At 48.6% G+C, this 14,326-nt stretch overlaps 1 protein-coding gene across 8 annotated transcripts in view; it reads left to right on the top strand.

Annotated features, from left to right (window-relative positions):
- LOC125957212 (protein windpipe) overlaps nt 1–10,218 on the top strand; it is a 37,423-nt gene extending 27,205 nt beyond the window's left edge. For all 8 annotated transcript variants that reach the window (XM_049689753.1, XM_049689750.1, XM_049689754.1 and 5 more), the window contains exon 3: nt 7,112–10,218. In XM_049689753.1, coding sequence (XP_049545710.1) covers nt 7,149–9,215 — 2,067 coding nt within the window. In that variant the 5' untranslated portion in view covers nt 7,112–7,148 and the 3' untranslated portion in view covers nt 9,216–10,218. The remainder of the gene's footprint in view (nt 1–7,111) is intronic.
- Nucleotides 10,219–14,326: the final 4,108 nt, after the last annotated feature.

Genomic DNA, 14,326 nt, shown 5'->3' with positions numbered 1-14,326 from the left:
GTCCAGTGTGGTTATCGGTGCGGAAGAGACCTTGGGAAGTTTTCGGTGGTTTTGATGGTCAACGCTTCTAGCCTGGTCTCGATGTCAGATAGTGGCGCCCCGTTGGAGTTCGCGAACATACTACAATGCCCCTCAGAGGGATAGATTTCTTTGCGGCACAAACTCTGAAAGACGAACAGTAGAAGTACCCAAAGCAGCGCCGGTGCCAGTGAAGTGACCCCGTAATTCATATTCAACTTTGAGAAATGTGAGATCAGGTGATCAGATAGCAAGGCCCGCGAGAGGGGCCAAGGCCACGTGCTATTCATTCCCGTATACACACCTCACCCGGTACACCACGGTTAATTAGGGTCATTAGCAATTCCGCCAGTGGGGTAGAGGGGGACCGGAAATTGGTTCGCTCGTTGAGCTGCACTCGGAGCTCAGGTTTCCTCAGGTGGTGTCGAAGGTGTACGAGATTGATGTCATGCAGTAAGTCCCAGCACTTCCCCGCGAGGGAACGTCACATGTTCTTGATTGATTGTGGTAGAGGCTAATACTTCGACGTGCAGACACGAGGTGCACGTGATAAAAAGGCGCCCCCAAAAACGTCTAAGAGATAGTAAACAATCGGAGCGCCCTGAGCCCATATTGATCTCGGATCTGTCGTCTCGGTTAAACCTCCCCCCCGGGCATAATGCTGTAACACTGCGGTGTGAGCCTTTAGTCACCGTCGTAGGTAGTCAGAATTCTCGGAATCTCAATTCCGGGCGATAAGATAAAGCGGATAAAGCGAGCATTAGGTGAGGTTTCTAAATGAAATTAAATCCCGCGCGCCGGCGCGCACGGCTTGCGGCTCGCTAATCCCTCATCCCTGTTCAATTCGCGGGCGCGCGCGCCCCAAAGCGTCATCGGTGGTCACGTTGAGGGGCTCACGGCTATCGTCCGCCTCTCGCGTCGTTGCGCCTCTTTAACCTTGCGCGATAGAGAGCGAGCCGTTGTTGCATCACTACTACTGCACTGGGTGGCGGTGTGGCGTCCGTTAACAATTTTGTACAACAATCCCGCTGATTAGAGAGACGCCAGAGCCCCCCCCATCGTGGACCACGTTGTCAACAGCAAATTACCAACGTCAACGACGAGACCACCGCTCGTGTTACCGGTTTGTGTCCGGAGTAGAACATGATTCTACTAGATGGCGGGGCCACCACAGTGTGCGCTTGCATTGTTGCTTCGCCGGCGATCGACGATGTTCAATTATGCTAATTGTTTAATTATGATCCAGGCGCAAATGGTGCCGGCGGCGTTTGCTTAAGATCAAATCGGAAGGTCATCGCGGCACCGCTCAGATGAGGTGGTTTTGCGCGCCCGCAATCGAGAATGGCCGTTTTTTATTTACCTTTTTTTTGCCGTTCCGATCGTCATTCAATCATGGCCAAAACGATCGCGTGGCCATTCATGTTGTTGCTGTTGTTGACCGCTCACTGGGAAAAAAGGTGTTGCAGCAGAAGGTTCGCTTTCGACGCGAACTCTGCGCAACTAATTGCATGTTGCATGCATGCTGCACACAACTGCTGGTCAGCATAAAATTTATTGCACACGGTCCATGTGCAGCCAGACGACAGCCTGGTGCATGGTGGTCAGCTGCTGGGGCAGCTTCTAAATCATGGTCCCTTCATGGTGGACCGCGTACGGAGTCGAACGAATCTCGAGCAAAAGTGTACCGGAATGGCCGGATGATCAACCGTAGCACCGGTTGGCGGCCGCCGAGTTGTGTTGAACGATAAATCCACGACGATCCGCGGGGCTTTTCGGGGAGAAAGTCGCCTGCTCGCTGGTGGTTCGAGCGACATGAAAACGGTAATATTTGGTCATATGGGAGTGTGTGTCCGTGTCCGGAGTGTGCTTTCCAGAAGATGGTTTATTGGTTCATTAGCGGGGAAAGGATTTGTTGCTGTTGCTGCTGGAGAGTGTTTATGCGCTTCCATTGCGCGTTTTGCCATCGTAGGTGGTGCATAAAGTAATTGACTTGTCCAACATTGGCGCACTGGTGGATTGGCTTTTCATGCCCGGCATGCCCACCGGCCCTTGCCTTTGCCACGGGGAAAGTGAACGGAACTCGTTAGGTTCTGAGCCGGAGCTCTCGATCACTCGAGTGGTGGATTGGATCGGGTCGTACCGGGCGTGCCGTGCCGGTGGTCAGGTGAGTGGCAGGACCATAAAACGGACCCTTCCGGAATGGCGCGTAGGATTTCTGATTTGGAGCCACGCAAAAAGGGCTCGTAAACGGGCTCGTGCGCACTCGTCCATCCGGGATTGATGGAAGGAGGAGGGGGGATTTTTGCAGACGGGAACAGGCACCATAAAAAGCGAGCTTCCTGTCCTCCTTCTCGCTCCTTCCTGTCACAGGGTCACTCGACGACTTTTAACATTTTATCGCCCTTGACTACGATGCTGCTGCTGCTTCCGACGACGACGATGACGACGAAGTTTCCGTGGTATTCCGGACAGATCATCTGGTAGGCTGATAGGAGAGGTAGAGCAACATGGACATGGACGCATCGGAGCTTTCTAAAGCAATAAATCTGCGGAAAGTGCTGGAATCCAAATTGAATCATTGCAGTTTGCAACTTGTCGCGACTAATTGACGGAGAACGGAGCGAAATGCGCGCACAAAGTGTAGCAAGTCAAGCGTATCAAGCGCGTCTGCAGTCTCGTGCATGATGCATGATCTGGACTCGTCTGCAGTCGGTACCACACCACATGTTGGCTGATGAGTTTCCCACGAACGTTGCTTGACTAATTGTTTACAGACCACCGCGGATGACTTAGAACGGCTTAGTGTGCACCATAGTGACAGTTCGGTCAAGGATGCTGCATCAGTAAAGATGTGCTGGGAAAGGAAGAGACACTGCACTTTGTAAGCTGCAAATCACGCTCACGAAAGAGTCAAAAATACGGTCGCCAAGGAGTGTGAGATTTGTTTGCGTAACTGTTTTGCGGCGTACGGTGGCGCCTTGACGCAATATCGACACTCGGTCACGTGCGTCAAATGGTCGTGAGATCTCGAGCAAGCGAGCTTCTATTTGCTCACGAGCAGCCGAGGAGTGGCATTGTTTGCGATCTACTCGGTGCATGATCGACCAATCTGCTCGAAGAAGAGAACCTTTACTACCGATGACCGTGAAGGTCACTATAAAACACGTCAAGCGACCTGACTGGTTCAACGCCAGTAATTAACTAAAAGCCATTCCAGCGAACACAACATGATGACCCCGTTGATGCTGCGTCACGGATGGAATCTCGGAAGTCAATCAGCGGCGACTACCGGGCGTTTCGTTTAATGGGCGCTATATAGCGAGCGAGAACCAAAACATGGGCTGGAACAACAAATGAGACAGGCACACACACACGTGACGCTGGTGTGCCTTTGGTTGATTGATGGCGCTGGCCTCTCGTCTCAGTTCGAGCGAAATGATCGCGAATCGCTGTTCCTCGAGAGGAACGTAATTACATCCGAGGCGTGCCGTTCAACGTGTCTGGTCAGTGTTCGGCCAATCATCACCTCAACCAACGCAACCAACACCGACACCGACCGATCCTCATGATCGATCTCCTGTATGGAACAATACTGTCCTACCGTGAGGTGGACAGATTGGACAGATCGGATTCGATCCTCTTTTGGGGACCCCAAGAGAACCATTTATGGTCAGCGGAGAGGTCTTCCATTCCGTCAAGCGTGTCGTTTGTCAACCCGTTTACGACTTCCGTGTTTACGTTCCTGCCAGGTTTGGTCAACTGCGATCCTGGAACGGTCATGGAATGTCCTTTAACCTCGCATCGAAATGAATGATTGTCCAGTGGTCCTTCGCAGGCCCAGGGTAACAAAACTGGATGGAGTTTAAACTCCATTCGAAGTCGGTGCCAGCTGCTGTGCAATCGATCGTTGATCGTCTACACGCGTCGCGCCATTAACCATCGTTTCGCATCATTACGATCGCGTTATGCGTCCAGCAGGCTGATCACAGTGCATACAGTGACCGGCACAAGTCTGGTAGGAATACGGCTGTAATAATAGCAATACATCTGTTTCTTTTAGATATTCATTTGTAAATTGGACATTTTCGATCGTAAAGAGCAAGTGTTGCGTTTTTTTTTCAGGGGTTTAAAATTCCTCTTTCATTTTCGTTAACGTTCAGCACGATTGGCTTGTTATAAAATTTCTGATAATTGTTTAAGTAAGAAATGGTTGATCACTAGTTTGACAAAAGTAAAAGCACACTTACAATGAAACTTTCTTATTAATTTATGTACTTTACCCTCAGCCACAATTTTTCGACATTTTGGCATACTGTTTACCAAATTTCAGATCTGTTGTGGATAAGGATCAATCAAGTTCAATGCAATCAAAAAGGAATTTTCGATGATAGTAACATTATTCATAATGATATGACTATCTAAAATTACCCAAAAAATCAAAACTGGAATGCGACGGAAACGTAAATACTACTTGTGGTTTTAGTGGTATGTTTAGAATAGTTGTTTTTTTGCATAAAACGACTGCTTCATAATCGGTTATGATTTTATTGATTAAATTTGAATTTACTGATGAAAATCCAAAACAAACTGCAAGTAGACTTTTACTTATGCTGGCCACAACTGTCTGAACCAGTTGCATCCTTTCTGATTTCACGTTTTACAGCTACCTCGATATGTAACTACACATCAAACACTACACACTCCGGGGGTCCACTCTGTCGCTAATGAAATTGTTGTTACGACAACGGTGCAAAGGGTCACGGTCACTGCATTCTGGCTGGCGTGTGCGCTGGCCGTGCACACACGTGAGATGAGGACGACACAGAACTGGAACTGCTGCTGACGATGATGATCATCATCACGATGATGTTTGTCTGGCGGCGACGACGACACACCGACGACGCAATCGCGCGCACTCGCTGATTGTTGTTTTGATTGGCGCAAATAGTGGATGATCGTTATGTATGGTAATAATCGTAAGCAGAGCCCAGCCCCGGCACCACCAGCAGCAGCAGCAGCAGCAGCATAAGTAGCGCGTGACGACTGCTTGAAAGCTAGAACGATGCGGGAGGAACGAATCTCGCTTGACCATCGGCAGGCAGGATGATGATGGCGCATCATCTTGGATGGAGCACTTCGACTTCGACTTCACTTATTGTCCGCGCCCCGCGCGTAGGCGCGCTCCAGCGGAAAGCAATCAACCAGGCAGCGACCAGGGAGGGGGGCGGGGTAGGACATTTAGAGCAAATGGATCAGGTCCGTCCGGTACTGTGCGCCGCCGCCCCTGAACTGAAGCATAAACGGTGCGCCTTGATAAGAAGTGCGGCCATTATCGAGCGAAGCGAATGTTCGCGATCTGCGACCGCGAGATCGTTTGACCGGGGACATTCCTGTTCGATGACCAACTCATCGGTCAACGGCGCCGACTTGCAGTTGCTGCTGGCATGTTGCTGACAAAACTGCAATCTTTCGGTCTCGTCACTCCGGTCTCTGTCCATCATCGATCGATCGCGCTGTCACCGGCGATGGCGACGACGACGGCGGCGGCGCCATTGTGTCACGTGGTTGTGTCCTTGAAAACCCCCACCGGGGGCTCCGAGGTGTCACGTTTCACGGGAGAACCTCTTGCTCCTCTCCTGCTGCTCATCAGCTTCCGTGTCGGGTTTTTGGCCGCCCGCCCGACGGATTTTCCTTCGGTTTTTGGCTCCTTCTTCACTTTCACCAACGCCAAATCACGGCGCATACCGTGGCGACAGTGACCTTTCCTGGGGCCTAGCAGCCAGTGCCTGCCGCTTCTGCTGCTTCTGCCACTGCTGCTGCTGCTACACTCTATTCTTAGCCGGTGGTGGTTGCACCGTTCTGGTTCTCTTCTCTGTGTGTGCGCACCAAAAACCTCCGTGTGGCATCGATTGGTGCGCGGTGCATTTCGAGGTGTGGTTGGCCCCTGAATGTCCCTGAGTGTGGTGTGTGTTATCGCCGGCGACGGCGACGGCGACGACGGACTTGGGACACCATCGACGCGCTTATCTAACGTGGCAGGCGCCATAGCCTCACACTCATGAAGAGTCGAAACACCGACGAAAATCGAACTACGGACCGCGGACCGACCGCATTCGGTGTTTTTTGGCCGCGATAAAAATAAATTGTCAGTCAATGAATTGCGCAAACCGAAGCAAGGGAGGGGGAGGGGCAGGTGAAGCACTCCCCCTCCCACCCTTACCTTCATGTGTCTTGTTCTGGTTCACGATTCGGATACTTTCTCTCTCTCTCTCTTTTTGTCCGTCGAGTGCGCCGTTAGTTGTTGGCATTGAAAATGAAAGCTGCAGCAGCAATGTGCACAGGGAAAGGGACGCTAGGAGGAGGTCTAGGAACGGCGGTGTGCCATCAAACCAAAGTGGAACACCGCATCGTACCGGATCGTCTGCAACGGTTCACTTGAGGTGGTGGCCTTGTCTCTTCGACTACTGGGAATAGCAGGAGAGGGGTACTTGCCTGGAAGGCCGGTCGGCACCTACTTCCGGGGAGTGGGAAGCCATTAAAGGGGTTTCGATAAATCATCCTCTGGCACATCGAGTATTTGAAGTGTGTGGCGCGTGGTGGTACTTCTCGGTGCGTTGTGCAATCAATCCAAATAAACACTTTATTTACTGTTTCTGGTGGAAATTCTCGGCTCGATCGTGACCTTGGGAGGATGTTCTGTTTTAGGAGAATGGTCATTAGTGGACCCGGAATGGTCATTAGTGATCCAAGAGAAGGAGTGCTCTGGAAAATCGAGAAAAGAGGGTCCAGAAGAATCGTCAAACTGAGGAAATTCCTCCGGTTTTTGGTACAAGCGTGATGTAAGAGTTCCGTTATCATGTGGACAAACTTTTCCTTATCATCGATAAGCAGCTGTTGCGGTTGCGGTTTCGAGGAACTCATGCGCGTTGTGCTTTGGTCCCGGACCCCGGACCGGAAACCGTGCCAGTTCTTATCACTCGTAGGGCACCCTAGGGCACACCAGCAACGACTCCAGTCTTCGTAGAATCGATGTGATCGATGAAAAAACCACCAACAAAGTACTAATATAGGAACCTCTTTTGTGTCTTTTTAGTTGGCCGACGACGAATTGAACTCCACGGAAAACAAAGATGTCTACGAACCGAGTGTGGAACCGGTGTTGGTTGCTAGTACTCCTGCTCCTTGCCGTGACACTCACCGTCAGTTCGGTAACCGCCAGCTGCCCTCCAGGATGCCATTGTAGTGCCGTCAATGCGACGATCCGGTGTACGACCGTGACCGGCTTACGATCACTCGACAAAACGCAACCGATCGGTCGGCTCGATCTGTCCGGGCTTAACCTTACGAAAGTCCCGGCCCTACTAGAGAACGTGCGTAACATCACCGAGCTGGACCTATCCGGCAATCAGCTAGCGGAGGTGAACCATCTGAGCAGACGGATCCGCACGCTGAACCTCAGCCACAATCGTCTCAGTTCGGCGAAGCTTGCCCGTATCCCGGTCTTCGTCGAGTCCCTGAATCTGACGCACAATGCCATCACCTACCTACCGCTGTCGATGATGAAGTTGAAGCGATTGCGTTACATCGAACTGGCCAGCAATCCGATCAACTGTACCTGCGAAACGCTTCACGTGCGCAATTGGCTTACGTCGCGCCACGTTTGGTCCGACGAACACATCAAGTGTAGTGCACCGCAGGAATTTAAGGGACGACCGTGGCTGCAGGTACGCCAGTCTGACGTTTGCCATCCATCGGTGGTGGAAGAGCGTAACCGTGGTGCCGGTCATCAGCAGCATGAGGATGAGGATGGGGATGGGGATGAGAACGATCTGATGCTGGGCGATCAGGCGGTGCTACCGATGGGCGACGAAGCGGAAGAGGATGATCTTGGCCGGGAGTTCCTGCCGGTCGGTGGCGAGCGGGTGAAACGACGGATCGAACATCCGGCCGCGGACGTTGCGATCGATTTCGAGGGTTCCGGTGATGACACTGGAGGACCAGCTGGACCCGGTGAGGATGCCATCAGTAAGGAGGTGCGCGCTAATCTGATCGATGAAGCGACGGTAGAAGGTAGCGGGTCTGAGGTGGAGGATGGTGACCAGTCTTCACCCTCGACGCCACTGACGCGACTGTTTGACGTGACGGAAGATCCACCGGAGGATGATGATGGTGGAAGTGGCGAAGGTTTACCGGTCGACATCCCGCTCAGCATTTCGGGGTTGGGTATCTTCCAGCATACGACACCGGAACCGGAGGTAGCGACGACGGTGGTGGCCGGTGAGAAACCGCGAAGGATCAGTCATGATGGTGATGTTCGGCCCGATGAAGGAGGTAGTAAGGACGAGGAGAAACCTCTGTTACCACCATCGACGGTGGCCGAACAGAACCTGGCGGATGCACAGAACGAGGACAACACGAACACGTACATCCTGTTGGCCGTACTGGGCATCATTGTGGTGTCGTTGGTCATTACGGTGATCTGTAAGCGTAAACCGGACTCGCAGCGTAACCGTCGTGGCAAGTACGACGTCGAGGAGGCTAACAAGGGTCGTGAGATGAAGGAAATTAACAAGAACCTACTGGAGAAGGTACCGCCGGGTGAACGGAATGGGCGGAATGGTGCACCCGAAGCGACACCACTGATGAGTCCCGTGACGCCGGATTACGATAAGGTGTTTGGTGGTCAGGATGGTCAGAAGAAGGGCTTTACGCCGGTTAAACCTCAGCGTGCATCACTCGAGCGGCCTCTGGAATCGTTTAAACCGGAACAGCAACAACAGCAGCATCAGCAACCTCCGATCGGTGAAAACAACAACAGTACGGCACTGCCAAACGGGAACGGTGCGGTACCGAACGGAACGGCGGCACCGGTGGCCGGAGTTCATCAGCCATCAGCAAACAACCATCATCCTCACCACCAGCAAGTGCCATCGGCGGACACTCCGGATGACGGGGGACGTCTGCTAGCGGCGGAACCGGCGGGTCCGGAGTCACCCCGCTCGAAGCGTTACAGTCCGATCTATGTGCCTACCTCACCCAAATCGGACCGGTACAGTCCGGTGTACTCGCCCGAGACGGGCCGCGTCAAGATCAAGCTTACCGAGACGCCCAAACCAAAGACTCCGATCCTGGTGACCCGGAGTCGTTCCCGGGCCGGTGACATCATCATGACGACCAACGATGACCAAAAGTTCTAAGCTCTCCACCGCCAGAGAGAGAGAGAGAGAGAGAGAGAGCGAGAGAGCGAGAGAGAGTCCTATCAATCCTATCGTAATGGCCATCCCTTCCATTCTCCTTCTCGCTCTCCGGTTGCGACGAGGCTTATGAAGCACAAAAAGGAAGGACGACTTTGAGGAACTCGCGAGGGAAGTAGCGCAGAGCAGATCGTCACAACGTCGTGGTCTTCCGCCGTTCCGCCGCTGCAATTTTTTGTGCCTAGTATCAGACCCAGAGAGGTTTGCTATCATGTTGTTGTGTTGTGTGTCCTTCAAGGAAGATGAACCGCGAGCGACGAAGAAGAAGAAACTAGCAATAGCGTCGATCGAGCCTCGTTCGTCTGCTGCCTTCCCCGCGCCGTTGTTCTATCGCAACTTCGCGGCGATGAAATTGTAAATAGTCATGTCAGGCAGTGGGAGCGGTATCGGGATCGTATCGAGGCAATAAACGAAAATGCGAAAAAAGGTTACACAACGATCGAGCAATGGGAAGGTAGGGGAGTCAGGAAATCGTGCAACGGAACAAGCAGCAAGCATGGGATTGGGTAGAGAGAAGAAGCACCGTCTAGCAGGGAAGTAGTCCTATCTTCCATATCACCAGTCGTTCATCATAGGAGTTAGCGTGTAAGGAACGATAGTTAAATGTAATGTATTGCCAATGTTGTGTGCTGGTTGAGAAATGAGAGCATGACCAGACCGGTGAGTCATCAGAGGCAATAAGCGCCTTTAGATAGAACTATTGAAACCCAAATTAATTGTAATCGAAATCGAGTCGCATTAATTGTCGCGGTGCTATGCTTTTGGTTTGGCGGTGGCATCATCATCATAATATTATTATCATCATCACCCCGGGATAGAAGCGCTGCGATGGAGTTGGTGACCGGAAGCAGTTTTAAACTATCTCGCTATCGACTACCACCACCACCACACATATCGGTGACAATGTGGATCCGCCTTTTGAAAAACACATTGTCCGGGTAGATAATACATCCGATGGGGGTGCGCGATTCTTATACTTATTACCAATATAACCTGTTTTTACTGTTTTACTCCGATCCGATCAGACCCCCCGCAGAGTCAGTCAGTCCGAGGATGGGGCTAGTGGAGAGAGAGAGGGAGGCGCCGCGTTGTTGTTGTACCACATCCGTGTAGGTGAAGTGTATTTAAATTTTATATATAATTTAGAGTTATGAATAATTTAGCTGTATTTAAATTGTATGTAGCAACAACACTAGCGCGAGTTCGCACGAGGGGGAAAACGGGGAGGGAAAACAAACAAAAAGCGGAAGTTGGAAGGAAAATCGATCGAACAAAAAATGATTATTGTGGAAAATTGTTTTTTTCTTTTCTCTTTCTCGAGCGAACAATAAAATGAAGTAAAAGCATAACTGGCCCAGCGTTGAGTGTGAGTTTTTTGTTTTTATTTTGGGTGACACATTTCTGTAGCATTTCTGTTTTTTGGGGTTTTCTAGTAGCCGTGATTCTCTTCTTTTTTAATTGAAAAATAGTGATTAACTAAATAAAGAATTAAATAAAGAAAAATCGTGCGTCAAACGTTGGCCAACAACGAAAGAACATTAATTTCTTTTTCTCCGGCGATCCTTCACTGAATTACGATTAGAATTGAAGGCTTACGTAAAGCTGAAAAGTATTTTTAGTAAGTATTTGCTGTTGGTTATAAAAATCATGCTTAAAAAACGATTTACATGTAGAGAGATCCAGGTAGAAGAAAAATAAACCAGGTAGGTAGAAGAAAAATAAAAGGAAGTAGAAATATAAAAAGGTACAAAGTATATGAAGCTCTCTCAGTATTTCAAACGATCCAAATTAATTGTATGTATTAATAATGAAATGCAGAACATTATTGTCTTATTTGGCGAAAGGCTATCCTTTTTTTAATGTACCTTTTCGCGGTTAATGAGGAACCTAATAAAACATTTTTCTAACATTTTTAATTAGTTTGTTTTCGCAACAGTGCATCCGGACTATTACCAGCACCTAATTAATTGCATAATTGAGTGCGGCTGGATGTTATGAATGCATTTTAAGTACATGCCAAGAAGTTTGTCGCAAGACAAACCACAGAAACAAGACAATCCTTTCGTATTGGCAATCCATTCCTGGGCTTTTTGTTTTCTGCTTTTTTGTTCCATGATCATTTCGTACTCCACGGTGATTCCTCCCGCAAAGAGATGCGGTAGTCTCGCTTGATGCACACAAATCAACTCCATACGGCCTTCTAATCAAGTGTCTAGCACAAATCTGTCCTGACTTAAAGAGCCTAAACTTGGTTCTTTCGTGAGTATATCTAAGTTAGATTAACAAACAATTCAACGCAAAGACGAACTATAAAAACCTCTGACCAGCATCTCAAGAATAGCCATCCCAGCATCCGATCAACTGATGGGCCGATCTGGACATGAGCGACAGTCCTTCCGAACTTCAATCCGTCGGACCTATCGATGATTGCAAGTCGGCTGATTGGTTCCCACAGCGTTGCAAAAGGATTCCTTAGAATCTTTTTTCGTTGTTCCTGCCTGGCCTTATCGCGAATCTTGCTGCAGTTTTTCACGCGTTGCACGGTTTTGTTAGGCCGGCAGGGTTACTTTTTCAGCGAGACCCACGTTGGGAGTTACAAAAAATAATTTTATTTTACTTTTTTCATACTTTTTATCGTGGAATTTACGAAGCGTGCATGAAATTGTTTACAACGTGCACTTCCCCACGCCCCTACTTCCGTACACTTTTATGCGACTCTTGACTCTCTGTCCCATTGTGCTTTCCTCGTCCATCGGCTTCTCTATGATCAGGGGGATCAGAGGGCTATCCAGCGGTGGGCCGCTTTGTGGATGCTCTCATGTTTCCCTAGTAGTAGATTTGGCCACTCGGAGCAAAAGAATTTTGCTTCAACTGCAGGTGCATTACTGCAGGTCCTCGGGCATGGTCAGATAATTGTGGATCAGAAAAGGCCAAAAGCAGAAAAGGCGATGCACCGGCGACAACGTGTTGTCGCTAAACTCCGGTCGCAGTGGCTCATTTTACCGGAAGAGGCCTCCCCGATAACGTACCGCCGCATTGTTATTGCTTTCTTTTTGCATTTTGCATTCACTTATGCCGCAAAAAACGAGAAAAAAACGGAAATCCCTAAGGACGACAAACAAATTTCCGTGCAACGGTGATTCAGATCGCGCGTTCAAACTTTCGAGCACAGCTGCCTGAAAAACTGCTCGAACAGCCCATAACCGCCTATGATGCTGCAATTTATCAGCGCCATCTATCCGTGCAACGCATGAACTGCATTTCTTCGTCGTTTATCATTACGGTTTAAGGAGTCGGCGGATGCGGTTTTCGTTCTTGCATCTTGCGACTCCTGGAACCGTTTATACGCGGCGTTCAGGGCGTCTTCGGCTTTTTGAATTTGAAACGACCGTTAACGAACACGGATTGAACTTACTGAACTAGATTGGATGCCATGAACGTAGTTTTGAACAAATCTTCCCCAAAATTGAACCAAATATTCTTGAAAAGTTGTAGTTTAATATGACATTAACTTGAAAAAAATAAGTAGAATGGTTTCTGCACTAAAACTCGTCAAAAATAAGCCTTTTTGGTGCGTATAACCCTTGGGATTACTTATTAACTTAAATGAAACAAAAACCCCATTAGACGACTCTCCGTTGCTAGTCCATTGCCTCGTCTCGACATGTGATTCAATGTTCTTTCACGATTCTTATACGACAAAACCAATCATTTCTTTTATTAGGTAGTTGGATTTCAAATTATTCTCCAAAAATCAAATTTCTTTTATTAGGTAGTTGGATTTCAAATTATTCTGTTAAATTTATAGCTGTACGCTGGAACTGCACACTCGGGAGTCCGAGATTCAGGAGCTGCAACAAGATCCCCTAAAAATGACCCAGGAACAACCCAAATTCGAGATAAAGTCGATCGGGCGATCAATACTATCCCGCCGGACACTAATAAGGACTTGAATCGTTTTTATGCCAATAACAGAACAGGATCTCTTATCTTTAAGATTACGATACGGACCTGTGATTTCACGACAAGAGATGTCAGAAAATATCACAGGATCTAGGAAGGGATTGCCAATATGTAGGAAAGGTTTTTTTTTCTCGTGTAGTCGAGATATGGCGAGTTTCTTGGCACTGATAATACGAGGGTGAATGAAATATAAAAGAAACATTGTTTTTAGCAAATTTGATTTTAGGTTAAACGCATAAAAGTTATTTTTTCTACATAATCTCCTGATTCCGAAATACATTTTCTCCGCGGATTGGCAACTTTTTAATGCATTCCTCGTAGAAATATGCTGATCGTGTTTGCAGCCAATTGCGCAAATGAAGTTTCTTCCTCAGTATCATTGTTGAATCTTTTGTCTCCCAAAATTTCCTCGTCTCTCATTTTCAACAAGCCGTCTAAATGATTTAATGAAGAGCGCTCTTAAGCTGGTGGTGCTGGAATCACGGGATCAATCGCCAAAGGATCCAGAAGATCGACCATAAACGTCGATCGACCAAGACTCTAAAATGTTATTTCTGAACGAACTAAATATCTGTTAATTTATGATAAGTGATGAAACATACAGTTTCCTGGCGATGCACACTGCGTAGAGTAGGGCGCATGCAATGCCAAGCCGCTATTCGAATGATTCACTTTCCTTCAATTGGCAGTGCATTGATATCCTTGAGTTTGTACTAAGAATGGTGGCAAAACGCTGATACTGGAATTGATATTCAGTCGTTCAAACAAGTACTTTTGCAAGAAAACTGCGTGGAATGGTACAACGACATAATCGAGGATTCGAAGAAACGATCGTTTGACGCAATTCAGAAAAAGGAACGTCGCGCAATGATCACTTTGAACTTGATCCTAGGCTTGAACAGTCGTCGAAAAAGTTATTCTGTAAAGTGCTTCAGCTTCGATACATTGTAATGTGCTCTTCATAAACTGGTCTTCATGGTTGCGCTCTTCATAAACCAAATGTTTAACTTGATCACTTTCAAAATGGTGAGAACATTACAATCAAGAGTGCCTCTGTTGCAATGGTGTGTGGTGATGCTGTGTGTGAGCGT

Source organism: Anopheles darlingi, chromosome 3, assembly GCF_943734745.1.
Source record: "Anopheles darlingi chromosome 3, idAnoDarlMG_H_01, whole genome shotgun sequence".
NCBI lineage: Eukaryota > Metazoa > Arthropoda > Insecta > Diptera > Culicidae > Anopheles > Anopheles darlingi.
This window is presented reverse-complemented; position numbering and strand designations above follow the sequence as displayed.